Raw genomic sequence first — 26244 nt, forward strand, 5'->3', positions numbered from 1 at the left:
GAGATTTGCCAGTTAATGACCTAAGAAAGTATAGTTAGCTTCAGATAGCAAAAAATGACAAGTTTGCCAGTTACTTTCGAACCTGCTGCTCAAATCAGTTAATTGTAAACATTGTACATTCACAAAATATTATTAAACTAATGAGAATTTGACAGTGATGACATATTTGTTTTTGAATATGATCAAGCTTTGACAATATTAGTCTGTTCCCAAAATGTCAACAGATTTCAAAATTTAAAAATGCAGCCAATGATACCTTTAATTTCTAACTTATTATATCTCTTAGCTCAAACTATGAAAAGCATTACTCTCATTTTTATTTCTTTTAAATCTCCTCTGATCAATTTCCAGCTTGGTGGGCTTCCAGGGCTCTTCTGAAATTGTTAAAACGGGCTGCTAGGTGTTGCATGATTGAGCCTCAGGTGAGTAATCGTCCTTCAGTACTTATTATTTGACGTCCCATTGAGACTGGCCTCATTATGGGAGAAAGTGAAGGAGAAAACTCCAACTTCATGGTGAGTTGACACATATCTCTGCTCTATTTATTTACCCACAAAAAACTTAAACGTATAATTAAACAATCTCGAAAAGTTTGTTACTTCATATATCAAACACCAGGCCAAAGGTTTCTCATAGGGAGAAGATACTGAAACTGTATTTTTAAGTCACCAAAAACATTAAAATAGTACGTTCTATTTCACACAACATGGTAAGCGCCAAAAACTTTGAAAAGTTTGTGTTGATGATCTGCGTTCCTAAAGGTATTTAAGAAGAATAATTTCAAACTCCCACGATACAAACTGCCAGATCAAACATTTTTTTTTGCATTATACAACAGATGTAGACGAAACAGATTCCTGGCATGTTGCATAGATGAAAAAAAAACTTTCAGGTGATATTTAAGTTGGAAATTAATCGACAGTTAACAATGAAATCCGTTTTTTTAAAAAATCGGACTGAAAATCAAGGAATTGAGAAACATTAGCAAAGGCCTTCTGACACTTTTTTTCAGAAACCGCACGTGGAAATACTATAAATAAAACGCAAGTAAAATGTCAATATTTACGTCTGCCCGATCAGGTCCCGCTTATTTTATCAATTTAAACAAAAGCGGGAATCGTCCCGGGGGCAGAAACCGTAGATAAATCACCAAGAGCTGTTCTAAAATATCCCACCAGTTCGGTCGAGAGCAGAAGAAAAGCGCCTTGCGATTTGTAAACATATTTAGACGGTGCAAAAAAAAAGTGCATATACCCCTGCTTTTTTTTTATTTCGGGAGATTTTAAGGATCACTGATCAGAAACAAAACACGGGAAACACCTTAAAACAACATTTAGTACAGATCGCCTTCACAAACGGCATCCTTCACCACCCCCCCCCAAACAACAACATCAACCCCCACTCCCATCCCCTCATTAACACAAACTGGGCGGGGGGGTTCCTCTCAGAAAGGCGAATATTTACACAATGATAAATTGCTTCTGTCACCCGGAGAGAGCCGTCTGCAGCGCCGCCTTCTTCCTCAGGCCTCGCTTCTTGTAAAACTGTCGCCACAGTCAATGGGCTGCACAGCTCCCGCCAACAGTTAACAGACCGCCCGCGCGCCCGACCAACCGCCCGCCCGCCCGCCACACACACATATATACACCGAGAGCGGCAACCAGATCACCACCACCACCACAACAACAACAAAAAAAAACGGACAAAAGGGCGGGGGAGGGGGAGCTGGGGGTGAGAGAGAGGACAAAGCTGCCTTTTACCTGCCGTGAAACCAGTCTTTGCACGCATCGCATTCAATCATAAATCGAGTTACGTCGTAAGGTAACCGACAGATGCAGTAGACTGGTACAGTCGCCATGTTTTTAGCTGGCTCCCCAGAATGAGAGCAAAGCGCCTTCTTGCCGCACACAACAATTCTTGCAAATGTTTCCTCTTCTTCCCCCTCCCTCAACTCCGCGTCCCTGCGATGGCTGAGTGCACTGTTTACTGTCTGTGGATTTTTCCTCTACTCTTTCTCTCTCTTCCGTCCTCCCTCCCCCCCGGCACACTCAGACATAACCTTCCTTCTGAAGTTGCTCACATCGTCTCTAAGCTGCGGCTCCGGGCACAATGCGCTCGCTCTCCCTCTCTGCCGCTGCCTGACAGTTGTATACTGTACGGAGCAGACTGTATCCTTTCATTGCTAAATTACGTCAGGCAACTCGCTGGCTCTCAGAGCTTCAATACTATTGTAACCAGCGCATCGACACTGAGCAGCCAGCTCCCCTGCCACAATGTAACAACAGCCTGCTTCCCATCAAACTTCAGAAATAGGGACAGCAAAACACACCTTCATTTTTATTTGCGCCTTAAAAGTTGTCCATGAATCTGTAACTGTATCCGCACTATTCCCTTTCCCTCTCTGTAAAGCTGTTACTTCTTGCACATTATACAGTAAAAAGTATCGTTAAGGCAGAGTCAAATTAAAAACTGTAAGTTAGTTACGTTCAAAAAGAGTATTGAAAGGTTGTTCGGGAAATAACATATTGCCACGCCACGTTATTCGCTGGATTGGCAAAGTAATTTTAGAACATGAATTTCTCTGTTCACATTCTGGAACAAGCCGTGTTTGAAAAAAAATAATGCTGTTTATTTATGCTATCCAGAAAAAAAATGAAATATGTAACTACAGTAATTTGGATACAGACAACAGGTCAATACTTGAATTATGATAAAGGTCGTGGAGGTATAACTGATATTTTTACATCACGTTTAAATTTCTGTTACACCAGCTTTATTGCACTCAGCACAGCCGTTAAATGAATAAATAACAGATATCATCATAATTCAAATGGGTGACATAAGTTTAAAATGTTCATTTATACTATCCAACAGTATTCAATTTTGATGAGATAGTAGTGTTTCTTCTGGCTAGCTGCAAGTGTACAGTAACTAATCTTTTCAAAAGTGAGATCAGTATGTGGTTTCATTCTTGTACACAGAGAGTATTTTCCCAATAGAGATAAAATGGTGAGATTGTCTTCTCTTCAAATGTTTAATGTTCATTTTAATTTTTAATGTTAAATATTCAATTTCACATTGAAGACTGGACGTTTTTTGTTTCAAATCAGGTTTAACATTATACCCAATTTACAGTCCACTGAGTGAACTCTAATAACAGCTTCACTCGAGGGTCACATCAGACATAACTCTGGATTTGCAGTGGAACAGAGATGTGAAATGAAAATTGTTCCATACTAATACTAAAGCTGTGCTATGAACCCACCCCAAAGCACTAATTTAGGTTTAGAATTCTGTTCACAGTTATAAGTCACTTAAAATGCAATTTTGTTATGTTAAGAAAATGGTAATGCTGAAAATTGTAGAAATATGAAATAAAATTACTGAAAGTACATATCTGGGCAGTCAGCAACTGGAATAGAAAGACAACGCAATGTTCCAGGCGAATCAATTGGATAAATTCTTAACCTTTTGAGCAAAATCAAAATCACAAGATCATAAAGTGTTTATGGAACAGAAAGAGATCATTCAGCCCATTATGTCTGCATCAACTCTCCAAATGAGCATCATGACTTAATGGGATTCTCCTGTCTTTCCCCTACAGTTTTGCACATTGTTTCTATTTAAATAATCATCAAATACCCTCCAAATGTCTCAACTGAACCCACCTCTACCACACTTTCAGGCAGCACATTTTGGGCCTATACCATTGGGATGGGATGGTGTCTGAGTGGTTAGTACTGCTACCTAACAGTGCCAGGAACCCAGGTTCAATCCCAGTCTCAGGTGACTGTCTGTATGGAGTTTGCACATTCTCCCTGTGTCTGTGTGGGTTTTAGTTAACTCTGGGTGCTCTGCTTTCCTCCCACAGTCTGAAGATGTGCAGATTAGGTGGATTGGCCATACTAAATTGTCCATAGTGTCCAGGGATGTGTAGGTCAAATGGATTTGCCATGGTAGGTGTAGGGTTACAGGGATGGGCTTGGTTTGTGTGGGATGCTCTTCAGAGGGTCAGTGTGGGCTCACTGGACCAAATGGTCTGCTTCCACACTGTAGGAATTCTATGATTCAATGTGTGAAAAAGTTTTTCTCACATCTCTTTTGCTTCTTTTGCAAATCATTTTAAATCTGTCTTTTCTTGTTCCTGATCCTTTTACAAAAAGAACAGTTTCTCCCCATCTACTCTATCCCCTTCATGATTTTGAAGATTTCTATCAGATCTCCACTCACCCTTTTTGGTATTTTCTCCAATGCATTTATATCCTTCCTATAGTGTGGCACCCACAATTGTGCACAATACTCCAGCTAAGATCTGACAAGTACCTTACACAATTTCAACACAATTTTCTTGCTCTTCTACTCTATTCCTTTACTATTTGGTCTATTAATTACTCTCTCCACTTGTCCTGCTATTATCAATGATCTGTGCACATACACCCAGGCCCCTCTGCTACTGCAACCCCTTTAGAACATCCAAGGTGCATCACTTCACACTTTCCTGCATTGAACTTCATCTGCTACTTATCTTTCCACTCCATAACCATGTATATGTCATTTTGATGTTCTTCACTATTCTCCTCACAGTTTACAATCATGTGTATTCTTCGAAATTGTCCTCTATATAAAATGATCCAGATCATTAATATATATCAGGAAAAGCATGAATCCCTATACTAACCCCTGGGGAATTCTATTAAAAATCTTCGTCCAGCCCAAAAAATATCCGTTGACCATTAATCTATGTTTTCTATTACTCAACCAATTTTGCTACTGTCATTTTTATTCCATGAACTGTAACTTTTTCCACATCTTCTGGATGGCATCTGAATGTCCATTTAAGCCACATAAATAGCTTTATACTGATTAATTCCTATTCTTGAAAAACTCCAGCAAATTAGTTAAATATGATTTCCACTTTAGAAATACATCTTGGCTCTTGCTAGTCAATGTACCTTTTTCAATGTGAATACTAATTCTATCCCAAATAATTGATTCCAGAATCTTCCCCACCACTGATGTTAAACTAGCTAATCTGTAGTTGCGAGGCTTATCTGTGCAGCAATCTTTGAATAAGGGTAGTATGTTTGCAATTCTCCAGTCTTCTGACATCTCTCCTGAGTCCAAGGAAAACTGATAGATTTTGGCCAGTGCCCCTGCAACTTCTACCCTCACTTCTTTCAAATTCCTTAGATACATCTGCTAGTTGCATTGCATTGTCAACTTTAAGTACCAACAGTCAATCCAATATTTCTTCTATCAACTTTGGCTCTCATGATCAACCTTTGTCACCATGACTTGGGTAATATTCACTTCCTTCTATAAAGCAGATGCAAATTATTAATTTAGTTTGGCCCCAGTCTCCATGTGTAAATGTCCTTTTCTGTCCTTGATTAGCCCTAGTCCATACTTTGCCATTCCTATACTATCTTATGCCTATAGTAGACTGGGATTCCCTTTATATTAGCTGCCAGTCTTTTCTCATAATTCCTTTTTGCTTCTTTAATATGCTTTTTCTCTTCCTTTCTGAACCTTTCATATTCCTCTTAGTTCTCAATTGTATTTTCTATCTGATACCTGCCATTTTTCTCTTTATCTTAATTTCTATGTCATCCAGCGACCTCTGGATTTGTTTGTCCTTTCATTTCCATTTAAGGGAATACACCTTGACTGTCTCCAAATTTTCTCCTCTTTTCACATAGCCAGTTTGCTCAGATACTATGTTTCCTGCCAGCCTTTCATTCTAGTCTATCCAGTCCAACTCCATTTTTGTCCCATTGAAGTTAAGCCTCTGCCAACTGTTATTTTCTTACTTCTGTATTGACCGTTGTCATTTGCTACCATTATCCTACAATTTACAATAGAATGATTATTTCTTCCTAAATGTTCCTCCAGTGGCACTTAATCTACTTGGACCACCTCATTTCCAAGAATCAGCTCCAACAGTGTATCTTTTTCTGTTGAAACAGACATACTGCTGCAGCAAATTCTCCTGAACACAATCTAGAGGCGCTTGCACCATGCACTACTACTATCCCATCTATGTTTATACCTATTTATATTTATAACTTATATTTGGATAAATAAAGTTCCCTCATTATATAATCTCTCAGTAATTTCCGGAAGATTTGTTCCTCTAAATTCTTCACATTAGTTAGTGGTATATAGACTGCACAGACAAATGTTATAGCACACTTCTTGGTCCAAAACTCCAAGTGAAATTGATTCTGCCCTTGAACCCTCTGGGACATCCTCTCTCTCCAGTTATTGCAATGTCTCATTAACCAGCTGGGATACCCTTCCACCTTTTGTTCTTTTTCCAATTTTTCTTTCCATTTTTTACCGAGGAATATTTTAACACCCAGTCTTGCCTTTCCTTGAGACAGGTCTCTGATATTACCATGACATCATATTTCAATGAGGCAATATACACCTGTAATTATCCCATCTTTACCACTATACTCTGTATATCCACATTGTGATGTAAGCCATGGGATTTATATGTATAATTGTATTGTTATTTATTGTGAGTTTGTTTTCCTAGTTTTAAAGTTTGTAACCAATATGTATTGCATGTGTCTGTAGTTATTAATTAACTTGTCAGTATTCCTGTAGCCATATTGATTTCTCTTTAAAACAGTTTTTGAGGCATGGTTTTAGAGCAAATGGGTCTTAATAGGCTTTTGTTTATTATTAAATAACTCCACAGAGGCTGGTATCCCTTCACCAAGTCATCCTTTATTAACACATGAACAGTCCTGACTATAGTACTGCCTCATAGTGTCAGGCACTAAATTACCAACCCCAATCAGAGAACTTATATACTATGACGTTCAGTTGGTTGACCTTATCACAATTACTACATTCCCTCCCCCACTGAGTCCATGGACACAGCCGGTCCTTTTTCATGGAAAGCTGCCTGGTGCATTTTAACATCACGTCAGTTTCATCTGACTACAGGGAGCATGTAACGCATAGGAGCTCAGTACTGGCACTAGGAGCGCCTCGATTGAATTTCATTTTCTTCTGGCAGCAAAGATGTCAAGACGGCTATGTCCATCATTTCCATCTGTGATTTTGAGGACTCATCAACACTTGACAGGGAGAGCAAATCCATGGGCTCCGGCAGCATTTCTGATGATTTCAAGGAGCAGAGTATATTTTGATCCCACACTATTTGAGAATTCACAGTTTCATGTGGTCATCATGCTTATTCAGGATCTCTGCACCCACCTGAAATTTATTCATCCCTGGTCCTGACCTCATGACTACCATGCTGCTTTCCCATGCAGTGTCATTTAAGTGATTCCTACACCAAATTTCATCCCTGTATCAAACTGTCTCTCTCACTTGGCGGAGTCTTGAGTCCGACATTGGCGTTCCTGATGTTGTCTTACCCTCCGTCTTAGGTCCAGGAAAATCAGATTTAACCTGGTCTTCTACCCATTAGCAACTCTGATGGTACTATCCTTGTAGTTGCATGCAGGGTGGTCCTGTAATCATACATGAACGATGATAGCTTATACCTAGCAAGGCTGTAGGTTGTTTCCTCAATCTGCCTTCAAAGTCTGGACCTTGCTTTCTGACCATTAGATGATGGATTTTATGGAGCTGTCCTAATATGTCAAATTCCACTCGACTTTAAGAAATAACCAAATTCCCAGTTGGTAAAAAATGGGCCGTTATCTGTGACCAACACTTCTGCGACACCATGTGTTGCGAAAGATGCACGCTGTTTTTCTATCGTTATTCCTGTGTTTGACGAATGGACTCTGTGCATGTCCAAATATTTTGAGTGGTAGTCAACAACAATTAAGAATACTGAATCCACAAAAGACCCTGCATAGACGATGTGCAACCGATTCCAATACAGCCATCCCCACTGATGTGGAGGAGCTGCTGGTAGTAGTTGTCCTTATTAGTAATGCAGTTATGTCTGCACCCAAGCCTGGCCACCAGACATAATGTCTCATCAATATCTTCATTTTGGAAACCCCTGGATGGCCCTTGTGGAATTCACCAGTATGTGACAGTGACATTTGCTGAGGACAGTCACTCTTAAGCGTTGAGTCATAGAGGTGTACAGTGCGGAAATAGACCCTTTGGTCCAATCTGTCCATGCCGACCAGATATCCCAACCCAATCTTAGTCCCACCTGCCAGCACCCGACCCATATCCTTCCAAACCCTTCCTATTCTTATACCCATCCAAATGCCTCTTAAATGTCGCAATTGTACCAGCCTCCACCACTTCCTCTGGCAGCTCATTCCATACAGATACCACCCTCTGTGTGAAAACATTGCACCGTAGGTATCTTTTCTATCTTTCCCCTCTCATCCTAAACCTATGCCCCCTAGTTCTGGACTCCCCAGCCCCAGGAAAAAGACTTTACCTATTTACCCTATCCATGCCCCTCATAATTTTGTAAACCTCTATAAGGTCACCCCTCAGCCTCCGACGCGCCAGGGAAAACAGCCCCAGCCTGTTCAGCCTCTCCCTATAGCTCAAACCCTCCAACCCTGGCAACATCCTTATAAATCTTTTCTGAACCCTTTTAAGTTTCACAACATCTTTCCGATAGGAAGGAGACCAGAATTGCATACAATATTCCAACAGTGGCCTAACCAATGTCCTGTACAGCCGCAACATGACCTCCAAACTCCTGTACTCAATACTCTGACCAATAAAGGAAAGCATACCAAACACCTTCTTCACTATCCTATCTACCTGCGATTCCACTTTCAAGCAGCTATGAACCTGCACTCCAAGGTCTCTTTGTTCAGCAACACTCCCTAGGACCTTACCATTAAGTGTATAAGTCCTGCTAAGATTTGCTTTCCCAAAATGCAGCACATTGCATTTATCTGAATTAAATTCCATCTGCCCCTTCTCAGTCCATTGACCCAACTGGTCAAGATCCTGTTGTAATCTGAGCGAACCCTCTTCGCTGTCCACTACACCTCCAATTTTGGTGTCATCTGCAAACTTACTAACTGTACCTCTTATGCTCGCATCCAAATCATTTATGTAAATAACAAAAAGGAGGACCCAGCACCGATCCTTGTGGCACTTCACTGGTCACAGGCCTCCAGTCTGAAAAACAATCCTCCACCACCACCCTCTGTCTTCTACCTTTGGGCCAGTTCTGTATCCAAATGGCTAGTTCTCACTGTATTCCATGAGATCTAACCTTGCTAACCAGTCTCCCATGGGGAACCTTGTCGAACACGTTACTGAGGTCCTTATAGATCACATCTACTGCTCTGCCCTCATCAATCCTCTTTGTTACCTACTCAAAAAACTCAATCAAGTTTGTGAGACATGATTTCCCACGCACAAAACCATGTTGACTATCCCTAATCAGTCCTTGCCTTTCCAAATACATGTACATCCTGTCCCTCAGGATTCCCTCCAATAACTTGCCCACCACCGAAGTCAGGCTCACTGGTTTATAGTTCCTTGGCTTGTCCTTACCACCCTTCTTAAACAGCAGCACCAGATTAGCCAACCTCCAGTCTTCCGGCACCTCACCTGTGGCTATCGATGATACAAATATCTCAGCAAGAGGCCCAGCAATCACTTCTCTAGCTTTCCACAGAGTTCTAGGGTACACCTGATCAGGTCCTGGGGATTTATCCACCTTTGAAAATGTGTTGCTGGAAAAGCACAGCAGATCAGGCAGCATCCAAGGAACAGGAGAATTGACGTTTCAGGCATGAGCCCTTCTTCAGGAATGATAAGAGTGTTATTCCTGAAGAAGGGCTCATGCCCGAAATGTCGATTCTCCTGTTCTTTGGATGCTGCCTGACCTGCTGTGCTTTTCCAGCAACACATTTTCAGCTCTGATCTCCAGCATCTGCAGTCCTCATTTTCTGCTCGATTTATCCACCTTTACCTGTTTCAAGACATCCAGCACTTCCTCCTCCTTAATATGGACATTTTTCAAGATGTCACCATCTATTTCCCTACAGTCTATATCTTTCATATCCTTTTCCACAGTAAATACTGATGCAAAATATTCATTTAGAATCTCCTCCATCTCCTGCAGCTGCACACAAAGGCTGCCTTGCTGATCTTTGAGGGACCCTATTCTCTCCCTAGTTACCCTTTGTCCCTAATGTATTTGTGAAAACTGTTTGGATTCTCCTTAATTCTATTTGCCAAAGCTCTCTCACGTCCACTTTTTGCCCTCCTGATTTCCCTCTTAAGTATACTCCTACTTCCTTTCTACTATTCTAAGAATTCACTCGATCAATCCTGTCTATACCTTACATATGTTTCCTTCTTTTTCTTAACCAAAACCTCAATTTCTTTAGTCATCCAGCATTCCCTTTACCTACCAGCCTTTCCTTTCACCCCGACAGGAATATACTTTGTCTGGATTCTCGTTATCTCATTTCTGAAGGCTTCCCATTTTCCAGTTGTCCCTTCACCTGCAAACATCTGCCCCAATCGGCTTTTGAAAGTTCTTGCCTAATACTGTCAAAATTGACCTTTCTCCAATTTAGAACTTCAAGTTTTAGATCTGGTCTATCCTTTTCCATCATTATTTTAAATCTAATAGAATTATGGTCACTGGTCCCAAAATGCTCCCCACTGACACCTCAGTCACCTGCCCTGCCTTATTTCCCAAGAGTAAGTCAAGTTTTGCACCTTCTCTAGTAGGTACATCCACATACTGAATCAGAAAATTGTCTTGTACACACTTAACAAATACTTCTCCATCTAAACCTTTAACACTATGACAGTCCCAGTCTATGTTTGGAAAGTTAAAATCCCCTACCATAACCACCCTATTATTCTTACAGATAGCTGAGATCTTACAAGTTTGGTTCTCAATTTCCCTCTGACTACTAGGGGGTCTATAATACAATCCCAATAAGGTGATCATTCCTTTCTTATTTCTCAGTTCTACTCAAATAACTTCCCTGGATGTATTTCCAGGAATATTCTCCCTCAGCACAGCTGTGATGCTACCCCTTATCAAAAGTGCCACTCCCCCTCCTCCCTTGCCTCCCTTTCTATCCTTCCTGTAGCATTTGTACCCTGGAACATTAAGCTGCCAGTCCTGCCCATCCCTGAGCCATGTTTCTGTAATTGCTATGATATCTTAGTCCCTTGTTCCTAACCATGCCCTGAATTCATCTGCCTTCCCTGTTAGGCCCCTTGCATTGAAACAAATGCAGTTTAATTTATTAGTCCTACCTTGTCCCTGCCTGCCCTGACTGTTTGACTCCTCATGATGATATGTCGTCCTCTACTGCGAGCTGGTCTGTCCGAGCCCAAAAAGGTTTCAGCTCTAGTTGTGATGGAGCTTTGGTTTTCCCCCATCCATACCAGTTGTTTCAACTTGGAAAGAACTGGATCTTTCTGCGTCTGAAGTTTGATATTGTCAGCTGTGACAGGGACCGTGACCAGAAAGTTTAATATAATTACAGACTCTTCCATTAGGGATATGACTCCTATCTGCTAATGTATCTGCTAACAGGAGGCAGCTCAATGCATCTGCATTCACTACTCAGCCTCCCGGATGGTGTTCTAACTTATAATTATAATTACTTACCATTAGATCCTACCACTGAATATAGCCCAAAGCTATGACCACCACAGCCTTGTCCTCTTTAAGCAGATCAAATGGGGTTTATGGTCCATTACTATCACAAATTTTCATCCATAAAGATATTGGTGGAACTTCCTGACTCTAAATATGACCAAACTTTCTTTCTCTATCTGGGTGTATTTATATTCTGAATTATCCAAAGTCCTGGATGCATAAGCTGTTGGGCAACCTAGATCTAATAACAACTCGATGTCATATAGGGAGGCATTGTATTTCAATATCAGTTAATTCTTGGGATCATCGTATGCCAGGATGATGACAGCTGTTTCTTTACTTCTTTGAAGACTTGGGCTTGTCTAAGAGATCATTTCCAAGACCTTTTTAGGAGTTCATGCAAAGGTACCAGGATGGATGTCAGGTTATGAATGACTTTTCCATAATAATTTACCCAAGAAATTACCAATAGCCTAAGAAATTACCTAAGTTCCAGGACAGTCGTGGGAGCTGGAACACCTTTGATCACCCTCATTTTACCTTTATCCACTGTCATCACCACTGAAATAACTCTAGAGAGGCCAGTATCCCTTCATTAAGTCACCCTTCATTTACACTTAACAGTCCTTGACTATAGTACTGCCTCATACAGAGTCAGGCACAAGAGTGTCAGTATCTCTGATGCTCATCCTTTTTATATGTAGGCCAGGGCTCCCGTGAAGTTGTTAGAATAGATTGATTGTGTAGACAATGGCAAAAATGGGTACTGCAGATGCTGGAGATCAGAGTAGTGCTGAAAAAGCACAGCAGGTCAGGCAACATCCGAGGAGCAGGAAAGTTGATGTTTCGGGCAAAAGCCCTTCATCAGGAACCGTGTGTAGACCATGCACATGAGGAGGTTAGGATACGTAGTGAAACAGGTTACCCTGGAGCAAAGGCTTAGTCCCAAACCAGAAATATTGGAATAAAATCCAGATGATATTATTTAAAGCTCATTGAAGTGCGGATGTATTACAGCTTCATGAAAACATTATCTGCAGTTTCAGATACATTGAAATCGGATGTGATTTTAAATGTATCCTGTTAGATACAGGGATTCTGATATGAGTATTATATGAATGGTGTTTTGGGTGCAGCAGTAGTGATAGGTTTTGGGTACTACACAAAAGCTGTTTTAAAATCATTGAGTTTTTATTACAGGTCATAAATCCTTTCACTGAAAACATCCAAACTGACTGTTTTTCAGACAAAGAATATTTAGGGGTTTTAGACCTGTTTGGAAAAGAACTTTGCTTAAACCCGAATAGACATAAAAGCAAAATTGTTCTTCCCAAAAGGACCCAAATGGACCTGTAGACGATATTGAATTTGGCCTTTTGGGGAAAGAAAATTTGGTTTTATGACTGTTCAAGTCAAGTTTTTTTCCAATGACCAACAGTCAATGTATATACATTCGGGTTCACTTCTGAAAGACCTTCAGATTTCACATGTAAAGATAATGAATACCTGACCTGGATTAGTAAATAATTTATTTTAATTTGAATCCTTTTGTTAATAAGCCTCTTTATTGGTAAATCAAAATCAAGTATTGCAGTGAGAGACCACTTTGTTAAAGACAAAACAAATAAAAATAGGATTTATCAAGCCAGGTTCCTGTCAGGGATCTGACTTGTCCAATAATAACAGCAGCTGGAATCACAACAACATACATGCACAGTAGCCTCGATTTACATTGAATTACTTTCTCCCTTCCTCCAACTTTACCTATTATCTTACTGTCATTACTAGTGGTATCTGTTTGACCTAGTATTTTGTGAACGCCAACACTTTTCTCTAATATTATCTCTTGGTTCTCACAGCCCTGCCAGTTTGGTTTAAAGCTCTCCCAATAACACAAGCAAAATATCCCACAAGAAACTCGGTCCCAGCTCTGTTCAGGTGTAAAATTGAGCTTCCATTCTCCCCAGAGCTAGTCCGTGTCCCAGGTATCTAAAGACTTTGTTCCTGCACCATGTTTACAGCAACACACTCATCTGTCTTATCATCTTATTCTTGTACTAACTTGCTCAAGAGAAGAAAGGGACACATGGGAAAGTGGAGCTGGAAGCTCAGACCAGTCATGATCACTACGAATGGTGGAGTAAGCTTGGCAGACGCATGGTCTACCTCTGATCCAATGTGTGTTCGTATGATGTGTTCGTATGATGTTAAAATGGTGGAATGGCCTGTGGGTTAAATGGTTTGCCCCAACAACTAATGCGCTATCTGATAAGCATGCCCATGGCATCATTTGATTTTGCATTTCATGTTCCATTAGCAAGATTGTAAATTTAAAATTTATAACATTCACTGAGGACAGAGTTAAACACCACAGAACAGGAATAGGCTTTGTTATATTGAAGATTTCTCTATAGTTCTAGGGAGAACAGCTTGAATTGCATTGCCAGTGGGAAGGGTTTCCATTTCATAAATGTGCATCTTTCTTGTGACCACAGACAGCAAACATTGCAAATCTGCATTTTCTGGCAGTTGTCATTCATTCATCCTACACCAGTCTTCTGTGCTGTATTTATTCTACTTATGTCATCAGGTTACAGACTCATTACTCAGTGACTGAGATATTCTATCTGGACATGAATCATGAACACTGCCAGAAGAGTTGGGCGCAGCTGCAGAATAGGCCTTCCATGAAAGCCAGGCCATCACCAAAGCCTTATTAGAAGAACTGTATCATTCATCCTGGCTGTGTTTCCAGACTCATGATTATCTACTGCAAGTTATATATTTTGCTGCATCGAGGAACCAACTGTTGCTACTATAAGACTATATAACACAGGAACAGAAGTAGGCAGTTTGGCCCATCAGGTCTGCTCCATCATTCAATGAGATCATGACTGATCTGATATTCGTTAGCTCCACTTTCCTGCCCTTCCCCACTACTCTGATCTCCAGCATCTGCAGTACCCATTTTTGCCATTGTCTACGCAATCAATCTATTCTAACAACTTCACGGGAGCCCTGGCCTACATATAAAAAGGATGAGCATCAGAGATACTGACTCTTGTGCCTGACTCTGTATGAGGCAGTACTATAGTCAAGGACTGTTAACTGTAAATGAAGGGTGACTTAATGAAGGGATACTGGCCTCTCTAGAGTTATTTCAGTGGTGATGACAGTGGATAAAGGTAAAATTTCCTTGGTTCTCTTAGATTAAAAATCTCTCTATCTTAGTCTTGAACCTAGTCAATAACCCAGCCTCAACAACCCTTTGGGCTAAGAATATTCCACAGATTCACTACCTTTCAAGGGAGAAAATTCCTCCTGATGTCTCTTAAATGGTCCCTTATTCTGAGATTACACCCTCTGATCATAGACTCTTCCACAAGGGAACACAATCTTGCCTCATCTACCCTGTCAAGAAGAACCTTGTATGTTTCAATAAGATCTCCTCTTGTTTTTTTAAATTCCAATGAAAACAGGCCTAAACTACTCAACTTAGCTTCATAAGAAAATCCCTTCATGTCTAGGATCAACTTAGTGAACCTTCTCTGGATTTCCTCCAATCCTAGCATTTCCTCAGATAAAGGAACTAAAACTGTTCACAGCCTTCCAGCTGTGGTCTGATGAGTGCCCTGTATAGTTTTAGCAATACTTCCCTATTTTAATACTCCATTTACTTTAAAATAAAGTTATTTTGCCTTTCTATTACTTGCTGAATTTAAATGCTAGTTTTTTTATGATTCACATGCAAGAATCCTAACCGCAAGTATCTTACTACAATCTTTCTACACATAATTAACACTCATCTCTTCTATTCTTCCTACCAAAGAATACAATTAACATTTTCCTAAACTCCATCTGCCAAGTTTGTGTCCATTCACTTAATCTGTCTGTGTCCCTTCTGTTAAACTACCACCAATCATTTCTCTATAATGAGAGAGCAGCCCTATGGTCTCACAGAATTGTGGTGACTTTACCTTTTGATTTTCAGTTTTCTAGAGGGCTTCGTGCAGTAAGGCCTGATGAGATTTCTGACTAATCTCACTCATTAAACTATCCAGCCCACCCCAACTAGTCAATCAATCCATGCCGACATATTACCCCAATACCATGTGCTTTTCTCTTATTAAGTAGCCATATTCGCAGTATCTCAACAAACCTTTTGGAAATCCAAATATATTACAGGTTCCCCTGTATCTATCTGCTTGTAACCTGCTCAAAGAATTGTAATAAATTAAATAAGTTTTAATAGATTTCTCTTCATGAAGCCATGTTGACTTGTCTTGATAAATTATCATTAATATTAACATTTTCCCAATGCCAGATGCTATGCTAACTGGTATACAATTAGTTCCTTGTTGTTTGTTTCCCAATCTTTATAAATAAAGGTATTACATTGGTATTTTTCCAATTATCTAAACATTTCCAGAATCTAAGAACTTTTGGAAGATTACTACAAGTGCAGCTACTATCTCTTCAGCTACTTCTTTTAAAATCAAAGCATGAAACCCATCAGGTTGAGGTGACCTATTGGCCTTTAGCCCCATTCATTTCCCTGATACTTTTCCTCTAGTGGTATTTATTGTAATTACTTCCTCTCCCCTTTATTTGTTGATTATTTAATATTTTTAAATGGTATTCATGTAGTCTACCATGAAGACTTATGAAAAGTATTTATTTGAAGCCTATGCCATTTCCTGCTTCCCCATTATTATTTCCGCAGCCTGATTTTCAAAGGGGCCCATGTTCACATGGCTTTCTTATCCCTGTATTTACCTTAGAGGCATGCAGCACATAAGAGGTCTTTCTGTAAATCAACTCTTTGTCAACTTATCTATGCTAATCTCATTTGCCAACACTTGGCCCATATTCTTGAATGTTATGACACTTCAAGTGCTCATCCACATTCCTTTTTACATGCTCTTATTGTTTCCTGACATATTCCCTGTCCTCATGCCCCATTTTATATTACTTACTGGATTATCCTCAAAGTTTACGTTTTGGTCATCTTTTGGCTTTTATAGCATTCCCTCTTGTTTATACTAAACTTTGCCATATCATATGTTTTCACTTCCAATGTGATATTATCCTTAACTTCCTTTGTGTTAACAGTTTTGTTTTTTCCCTTCCTTAAATTCTTCTTCTTCACTGGACTATATCTTTGCTATGAGTCATGAATGATTGTCTGAAATATCTATCATTGTTTTTCAGACATGGAGTATAGAGATGTACAGCACAGAAATGGACCCTTTGGTCCAACTCTTCCATGCAGATCAGATATCCCAACCCAATCTAGTCCCACCTACCAGCACCCGGCCCACATCCCTCCAAACCCTTCCTATTCACATACCCATCCAAATGCCTTTTAAATGTTGCAATTGTACTAGCCTCCACCACTTCCTCTGGCAGCTCATTCCATACATATACCACCCTCTGTGTGAAAAAGTTGCCCCTTAGGTCTCTTTTATATCTTTCCCCTCTCATCCTAAACCTATGCCCTCTAGTTCTGGACTCCCCGATGCCAGGAGAAAGACTTTGTCTATTTATCCTATCCATGTCCCTCATAGTTTTGTAAACCTTTATAAGGTCACCCCTCAGCCTCCAATGCTCCAGGAAAAACAGACTCAGCCTCTCCCTATAGCTCAAACCCTCCAACCCTGGCAATACCCTTGTAAATCTTTTCTGAACTCTTTCAAGTTTTACAACAGGCAGGGACAAGGTAGGACTAATAAATTAAACTGCATTTATTTCAATGCAAGGGGCCTAACAGGGAAGGCAGATGAACTCAGGGCATGGTAGGAACATGGGATATCATAGCAATTACAGAAACATGGCTCAGGGATGGGCAGGACTGGCAGCTGAATGTTCCAGGATACAAATGCTACAGGGAGGATAGAAAGGGAGGCAAAAGAGGAGGTGGAGTGGCATTTTTGATAAGGGATAGCGTTACAGCTGTGCTGAGGGAGGATATTCCCGGAAATACATCTAGGGAAGTTATTTGGGTGGAACTGAGGAATAAGAAAGAGATGATCACCTTATTGGAATTGTATTATAGACCCCCAAATAGTCAGAGGGAAATTGAAAAACAAACTTGTAAGGAGATCTCAGCTATCTGTAAGAAAAATAGGGTGGTTATGGCAGGGGATTTTAACTTTCCAAACATAGACTGGAACTGTCATAGTGTTAAAGGTTTAGATGGAGAGGAAAGACAAGCCAGGGAACTATAGACCGGTAAGCCTGACCTCGGTGGTGGGCAAGTTGTTGGAGGGAATCCTGAGGGACAGGATGTACATGTATTTGGAAAGGCAAGTTTTTGAGATGTGATTTCCCACACACAAAGCCATGTTGACTGTCCCTAATCAATCCTTGCCTTTCCAAATACATGAACATCCTGTCCCTCAGGATTCCCTCCAACAACTTGCCCACCACTGACGTCAGGCTCACTGATCTATAGTTCCCTGGCTTGTCCTTACCACTTTTCTTAAACAGTGGCACCAGGTTAGCCAACCTCCAGTCTTCCGGCACCTCACCTGTGACTATCGATGATACAAATATCTCAGCAAGAGACCCCCCGACGTGACATTGGTTGCCTCATTTGTTCTGCCCACCCACCCAATCCAACTTATCTCCCTCCGAACTAACTGCGCTCTGTGCACTTAGATCCAACTCTAACTTTATTACTAAGCCTGACGATAAGGCTGGTGCTGTTGCAGTCTGGTGTGCTGACCTCTACATTGCCAGCGCCAGCTGTCAGATACCCCCTCCTATCTTCCCTGCCATGGAACATCAGGTCTTTGTAGCAACTAGTCACTGACTTCATTTTATCTGGTGATTTCCCCTGCCTCCACCAACTGTCTCAAAGCTGATAGTCCCCGAATTCCACACAGCTCGCTTCCATATCCTTCCAAAAGTCCACAAACAATACTGACCCATTATTTCAGCCTGCTCCTGCCCCACAGAACTCCTCTCTCCCTGTCTTGGCTCATTGTTTTCTCTCCTCTGACGCTTTATGGCAGTTTCAGAATTTCCAGTTTGCAGGCTCCAGCCACCTCCTCTTTACAATGCCTTTACACCTCCATCCCCACCAGGATGGTGTCAGGACTCTTCGCTTCATCCTGGAGCAAAGGTCTGAACATCCCCACCCACCACCACCCTTCTCCACTTGTTCTCACCCTCAATAACTTCTCTTTTAACTCCTTTCATTTTCTTCAGGTCAGAGGGATGGCCATGGGTACTTGCATGGGCCCCAATTATGCCTGTCTCTTCTGGAGGTACGTGAAACATTCCTTATTCCAGTCCTATTCTGGCCCTCACCTACAATTCTTTTTCTGCTATATCAATGATATCATCGGTGCTGCTTCCTCCTCTCATCCAGAATTGGAAAAGTTCTTTGATTTCGCTTCCAATTTCCACCCTGCCCTCACTTTCACCTGGTCTATCTCGGACTCCTCTCTTCCCTTCCTCGACATCTCTGTTTCCATTTCTGTGGATAGACTAGCCACTATTATCCACTGTGAACCCACCAGCTCCCACAGCTACCTATTATACACCCTCACATCCTGTTTCCTGTAAAGAAACCATTCTATTCTCTTAGTTCCCCTGCCTCTGTCACATATGTTCACGAGGCCAACTTTGACAAGGGAGCCTCCGACATGTCCATTTTCTTCCTCAACTGAGGATTCCCCAGTTCCGTTGTCGACAGAGCCCTCGACCGGATCTAACCCATCTCCTTCACCGCCCTCACTTCCTCACCTCCCTCCTGCAATAGCAATAGCATTCCCCTTGTCCTTATCAACCATCCCACCAGCATCCGCGTCCAGAAGATCATCAGCCACCATTTCTGCCACCTCCCGCGAGATGCTACCACCAGACACATGTTCCTCTCCCCTCCCTTTCTGCCTTCAGCAGGAACCATTCCCTCCGGGACACCCTAATCCACTCTTCTTTTACTCCCAACACCACTGCACAGTCCTATTCGCTGCAACTGCCAAACGTGTAACACCTGCCCGTTTACCTCTTCTATCCTCAGTATCCATGGGCCCAAATGTACCTTCCAGGTAGAGCAGCTCTTTACCTTCACTTCTCATAAACTAGTTTACTCCATTCGCTGCTCACAATGTGGTCTCCTCTACATCTGGGAAATGAAGCGTAGACTAGGTGGCTGCTTTTCAGAACTTCTATGTTTTGCCTGCAAAAAAGACCCTGAGTTTCCTGTTCCCTGGCCAACATCTCTGGCTCAGGCTTGCTGCAGTGCTCCAGCGAAGCTCTGTGCAAACTTGAAGAACAACACCTCATTTTCTGCTTGGCACGCTGCAGCCTTCTGGACTCAATATAGGGTTCGACAATTTTAGGGCCTATACTCTACCATGTCCGCGCCCCTTACCACAAACACTAGGCCTTGTTATCACATAGTCTGCCATTACACACAACCTATTGATAGCCACTAACAGTCTCCATTAACAGCTATTAACCCTCCTAGACATATTGTTATTCACTCCTTTGTCCAATTGTTCTTCTCTCTGTTTGGGCTCTATCCCTATACCTATCGTTTACTCCTTACCCCCTCCTCCACCCTATCTTCTGCATAGAAACTGCCATTTTCCAAGTCACCATCAGTTCTGAGGAAGAGTCACTAAAACCAAAACATTAAGTTTAATTTGTCTGCACAGATGCTGATAGATCTGCTGAGCTTTTTCAGCAACTTCTGCTTTTGTTTCTCATTTACAGCATCTATAGTTCTTTTGTTTTTTATATAGCAAGGAAATCTTACAATTTACCATAGGACAGTATGATTGGCATCATAATTTTCCTTTTTAAATGCAGTTCTTCTTTCCATATTTTGTTCCTTTGTAGCAGTCTGCCACTGAGAAACATGCCAGTCCTGACTAAAATAATTTGATTCCCCAACATTCCCTTGCCATTATGTGACGTATATTTGTGTTGTGCCAAAACTACAAACAAAACCTTATACCATATAAGGATAATAAATTTCAGAGTATCACCATTGATCATAACTGGGAAAATTAGAAATGTAATAGCTTTTAAGTTGGTGAAAGGAGAGTAGGGTGTAGCACAGGAAAGGGAAAAAAAATTTTTTTGTTAAAAAATTTGAATACGCAAAGAAGGAAATGAATCTGTAGAGCAGGACATTTTTGTGACAGTGCGTCTGTACTGCTGAAGTGAGAAGTGTTCATTGGCAGCACCATAACACTAAGAATGCATCTCAGGAAGCAGTGATAAAAAGAGTTTGAGGAACGTTGAAATATCCGAGAGATCCCCGTGGTGGATCTGAAGCATGAAGGATAGAATTCCAATTGGAAATCCATACGTAGACAGTTGCAGAGGACGGTGATACAGCTTTGAAAGTGACAGATCGAGCACAAGAAGGAAAAGAGAAACTAATAAGAGCAAAAAGGTAAAAGAGATAAATGGAAAGACTGTTGGGGAGAGAAGCAGAGTGTCAAGGCGGGGTAAATGCAGACATAAGACAGAGCTGCAACAGAAATACAAACCTCAAATTATTGACAGAAACCACACATATATCTTGAACTTTCCACCTGTTTTACTGAGCATTTTGTTCTTTCAGTTTATGCAAAGCAGTCAGCAGGGTGAAGTGAATTCACAGCTGGAGGTACAATTGACAGTAATTGACAGTATGGAACAATAATAATGTGGTGTAGCAGGTGCAAGAGAACAATGGGCATATGCTTTTGGTGCAAAAATTACAGGCAAAGTATCTGTATACTCTGTCATATAAATATATCATTAAAAAGAGTGATTAATTGTCGTTGTTGAGATTATAATGTTACGAATAAATGCACTGAGTAAAAATTTTGAAATCCTTCTTTCTATTGGTTAGGCCACTATTGGAATACTGCATACAATTCTGGTCCCCCTGCTATAGAAAGTTTGTTGTGAAACTTGAAAGGGTTCAGAAAAGATTTACAAGGATGTTGCCAGGGTTGGAGGGTTTGAGCTATAGGGAGAGGCTGAATAGGCGGGGGCTATTTTCCCTGGAGCTTTGGTGGCTGAGGGGTGACCTTAAAGATGTTTATAACATCATAAGGGGCATGAATAAGTTAAATTGACAGGGTCTTTTCCCCAAAGTGTGGGAGTCCAAACTAGAGGGCATAAGTTTAAGGTGAGAAGGAAAAGATGTAAAAAGGACCTAAGGGGCAACATTTCATGCAGTGGTTGGTGTGTATGTGGAATGAGCTGCCAGAGGAAGTGGTGGAGGCTGATACAATTACAACATTTAAAAGGCACCTGGATGGGTATACGAATAGGAAGCGTTTAGAGGGATATGAGCCAAATGCTGGCAAATGGGACTAGATTTATTTAGGATATCTGGTTGGCATGGATGGGTTGGACCAAAGGATCTGTTTCCATGTTGTACATCTTTATGACTCTATTCTATCTTACAAATTGACAATTCAGTCTCTTTCATATGATGCATAGGGTCAGTGGTATCAAGTCCTTCAGTACATGCCAAATCTTGAGTTTTACAACTTTAAATGACCCTTGGAGTGGCAGAGGTGGAATCCCCTTTTTCCCCCTTTGACCCTATTTGCTGCTTTTTATAATGTTTATACACTCCGTCCTGTCCCACACTGGTATTATTATCTAAATAGCTACCTTGCCACCATTTCCTTTTGCTTTGTGAAACTACATATCCCCTCTCCTGAACCCTCCCTACTTTCTGTTTAGTCTGAACTCTTTCTTTGGTGTCAATATTCTTTGTCAGCAAAGTGCAGGTGCTAATGATTTGTTATACTTCAACTTAGCTGACACTTTCCATTAGACCAGACTAATAAGTTTCAGTAGGGCCACAAAAAATGGACTTTGCTTGCTCAATATCCTTCCTAGAATCAATACTTTAAACATGTTAATTTGTGTGCATTCTGCAGAAAGATATGACCAATGATGTATCCAATTTTTCTGTATTTGCAAAGATGCTTTCATCTTAACAAACTGAAGGATGTGAAATTTAATATCCACCAATCTTCTGCTACTCACTGATTTTCTATAGCTCTTGCTGGTAAAATACAGTGTGGTACTTTTTATATTAATCTCTGCTGTTTCTGCAGTTGATTGTCCATTGCAAATGAACTAAATGAAATGTACATTACAGGAATGTCAACTCAAGTCCTAAAATTGACACAAACCTATTTTGCCTCCCCCCCACCACCGTACCGCATTGCTTGTGCAGCTGAGAAGCAATACTTTAGCAGAAAATCAGCAAATAACATAGACTTAGAGAGTAAGCAACCACATTTCAATTGTAACACATTATTAGTATGACTATTAACGACAAAATATAACCATTTTAAATCTGAATGTTAATTTTACTGCAGAATATAATACAGACAGACTGTACCTTGGGAATTATATTAAAGGTTACATCTTGATGCCCATGATAATTTAAGAAGCTACATATTTTTGTTACTGCCAAAAAGGATCACTGTTGAAATGTCCATTCTCTTAGAATTTTGACAAATAACAAAACTCTTACTAACAAGATAATATTTTTACAATGCCATGACATTGTGAATGACAATTGTAGCAGCTGTGTGGGCGTTTCGACCCCAAGATTACTGTAATTTTCTAACAAAATGAGACTGGACATTTGTTGAGTGGTTTCTGAGAAACAGGAAGTGGTGACAATTGAAAAAAACCATGGACACTGCCAAATGTGGGAGAATACAAAGATTGAATCACTTACTTTTTAATGTCACACATAATGAGGCAAAGGCAGGAATGTGGAGTTGAGGGATATCAGATTAGCCATGCTTCATTTGAATGGTGGAACAGATTCAAAGGGTTGAATGGCCTATCTCTACACCCATGTCTTATGTTCATTTTTACATGCAGAATTCCTTAAACTAAGAATGCGATTTTAAGAAACTCTGAAACATGGGGTATTTAGTCTGTCTTGCATTTTGTTTTAAAAATAGTACTGCACAGTAATAAAGACACTTCCACTTATTCAAGAATAAGAACAGTCGCGAGTATTTGTGCTGATGCAGCTGTTGAAACTTTATTGAGTTATAGGTAGTGATCTGTACCTCTGTCAATCAACAGGTGGAAAGTAGTTAATCAGTGAAATCTGCTCTGTTGGATGTACATAATCCCAAAGGACCGCATTAGTTTAAGAGAAAAGTAACTCAGTTATCCAACAAAATCTTTACATTATCTGACAACATTTCAATAGATGTTTTAATGTACTAATACACTTTTTTTTATTGCACTTATTGCCTCTGACGGTTTGTTTTTCTGAAAGAAGTTGACAGCACAGATACAATAGTTTCAAAAGTGTAGGTTACTTTAAGGAACAATGTTTCCATGAAGCACTTTCTCGCTCTTTAAGATTTAACCATGAATTTAACAGTTTTTGACCTCAGCAGCAACAGTAGGAGCCTAGCAATATGAAATGGGCATACTGGATTTTCTGTTGATTTGGAAAAGGAAAATATTGGTACTTGGGTGGAAAGTACCGCCTCTTGTCAGAATACAAGTGTGGTAGCACCCTCAGGGTTGACCTACTTTGTTTCTTTCTGGGCCATTGAAGCTATTTGTAACACTGTTTTTTCATGTTCCAATCTCCTAATTTTCCTTCATCTCTTCACACACTTCCTGGGTCTCAAATATCCATCAATGCTTGTATTATGCCAATTTTTGACTTAGATTAGATTACTTAGTGTGGAAACAGGCCCTTCAGCCCAACAAGTCCACACCGACCCGCCGAAGCGCAACCCACCCAGACCCATTCCTCTAAATTTACCCCTTCACCTAGCACTACGGGCAATTTAGCATGGCCAATTCACCTAACCTGCACATTTTGGACTGTGGGAGGAAACCAGAGCACCCGGAGGAAACCCACGCAGACGTGGGGAGAATGTGCAAACACCACACAGTCAGTTGCCTGAGGCAGGTATTGAACCCAGGTCTCTGGCACTGAAGCAACAGTGCTACCCACTGTGCCACCGTGCCGCCCACAAGTATTACTCTTGCCAGTTAACCATCTCATGTTCTGTACATGTCAGCTATATAATTTCCTTTCTTTCTCTTCACCCACCCCCCCCCCCCCGCCACCTTTTTTTCTGTTCCTTCTTAAATGCTGTTCATCTGTAATATCTAACAATCCTCAGGAAGGGTTGAAGACTTCAATCAAAACTTCTGTTTCTCCATTGATGTTTCCTGATTTGCTGAATATGTCCAGCTGTTTTTATTTATGATTTTCCTGCATCTGTAGTATTTTGATTTTGGTTACTCTAAGCTGGTAACATTTTTCTTTAACTGTCATTTATAGGTTACTTGGACTGCATGCATTTAGAAACAGCATGATACCTAACAGTGAAAATTATCCTAAAGTTTCTGACATTTGAATGTCGTACCACAGACGCAGGATTTATTTTCACCAACTACAATTTGCATTTATAGAGTGTGATCAAAGCCAGAGTGTGTGTGTTCCATTTTACTGTATGTAAGAGGTGTATTTTTCTTATCCTCAGAATTACCGTCCCAATTAAATAACTCTAGCTGCAAGTTTTTTTGTTTTAAAAAGATGGAAATGATTTATTCTCATTCCACTTACCCCAAGAATTATTGCCATGTTTATTTCACTCTGCACACATTTTTATAGATGCAAAAATTAGATACAAATGAAGATTGTGATCAATTCAGTCTCTTTTGTGGTCAGCCTGTAGGTTTTTAAATGAATGTGACACTTCAGAGTTGAAGTGAAGGCCTGGCAAAGCCAAAGAATCTCAGACGTTGAGAGGTTTTAGTAGTCAAATTTTCAGGAGAGTGGTTCTCAGGGGAACTCAAGCTTGGAACAGAGTAATACCAGCAAAGAAACAGTTCCTTCAGCCTATCTCTTACACACTGACCAGATTTCCTAAACTGAACTAGTCCCATTTGCCTGTTTGGCCCGTATCCCTCTAAACATTTCCTATCCATGCCCTTGTCCAAAAGTATTTTAAATGTTGTATTTGTAACCCTTCTGTTTGATTGGATCTCCCTTTTTCAAGATATTGATGCTTATTACCTTCACTGCTTGGGTGACCTTCTGCTAATTCAATGAGTTTTCATGGAACTGTGTGTGCAGCTTTTGAATGATTTAAAAACAGTCAAAATGGTTCCATCATGTGACTTACACAAGTTCGAAGTCCTCTTTCCAAGCAAAGTATAATGTGAATCCTGCGAACACATCTTGTTATCATTTGAAAACTTGAGATTCACCTAAATTAGTATGGATGGGGGAAAATATCACAAGTTGGAAGGTTGATAGGATCCAATCACATCCATCTTCCATATATTATGTTTTGATTTATTCAGATTTTTAAAAAAGATTCAGGCTGACTGAAAATCTATGATTCCTTTATGTCGATCCATCCTTAGAAGAATTCTCTGGGGTGGCTGTGAATGTTCTTTAAGGACAAGACAAAGTAGGTCTCAAAATGCCTAAGGCCACATGAGTTGCAGTGACCATTTTAATGGGGTGTTCAGTTTGTCTGACAACTCAAAGCATACTTGGACATGATAGCGTTTTTGTAACATGTGTTCCAAGGTTCTTGAGTGGAGATCTTGTAGTGCAATAGATAGTGATCTTGCCTCTGAGCTAGAAGCTCTTGGTTCAAGTCCTACTCTGTTTTGATGGTCAAGTGTTCATAATGTGACCATAGGGGAGTGAG

At 40.5% G+C, this 26244-nt stretch overlaps 1 protein-coding gene across 2 annotated transcripts in view; it reads right to left on the minus strand.

Annotated features, from left to right (window-relative positions):
* phf2 (PHD finger protein 2) overlaps positions 1–2219 on the minus strand; it is a 158849-nt gene extending 156630 nt beyond the window's left edge. The window contains exon 1 of one of the 2 annotated variants that reach the window (XM_072582259.1): positions 1761–2219. In XM_072582259.1, the coding sequence (XP_072438360.1) occupies positions 1761–1858 (98 nt within the window). In that variant the 5' untranslated portion in view covers positions 1859–2219. Of the gene's footprint in view, positions 1–1464; positions 1572–1760 lie in introns of those variants that run through there. The other variant, XM_072582261.1, reaches the window with a different exon arrangement.
* Between the last annotated feature and the right edge of the window lie 24025 nt (positions 2220–26244).

Source organism: Chiloscyllium punctatum, chromosome 12, assembly GCF_047496795.1.
Source record: "Chiloscyllium punctatum isolate Juve2018m chromosome 12, sChiPun1.3, whole genome shotgun sequence".
NCBI lineage: Eukaryota > Metazoa > Chordata > Chondrichthyes > Orectolobiformes > Hemiscylliidae > Chiloscyllium > Chiloscyllium punctatum.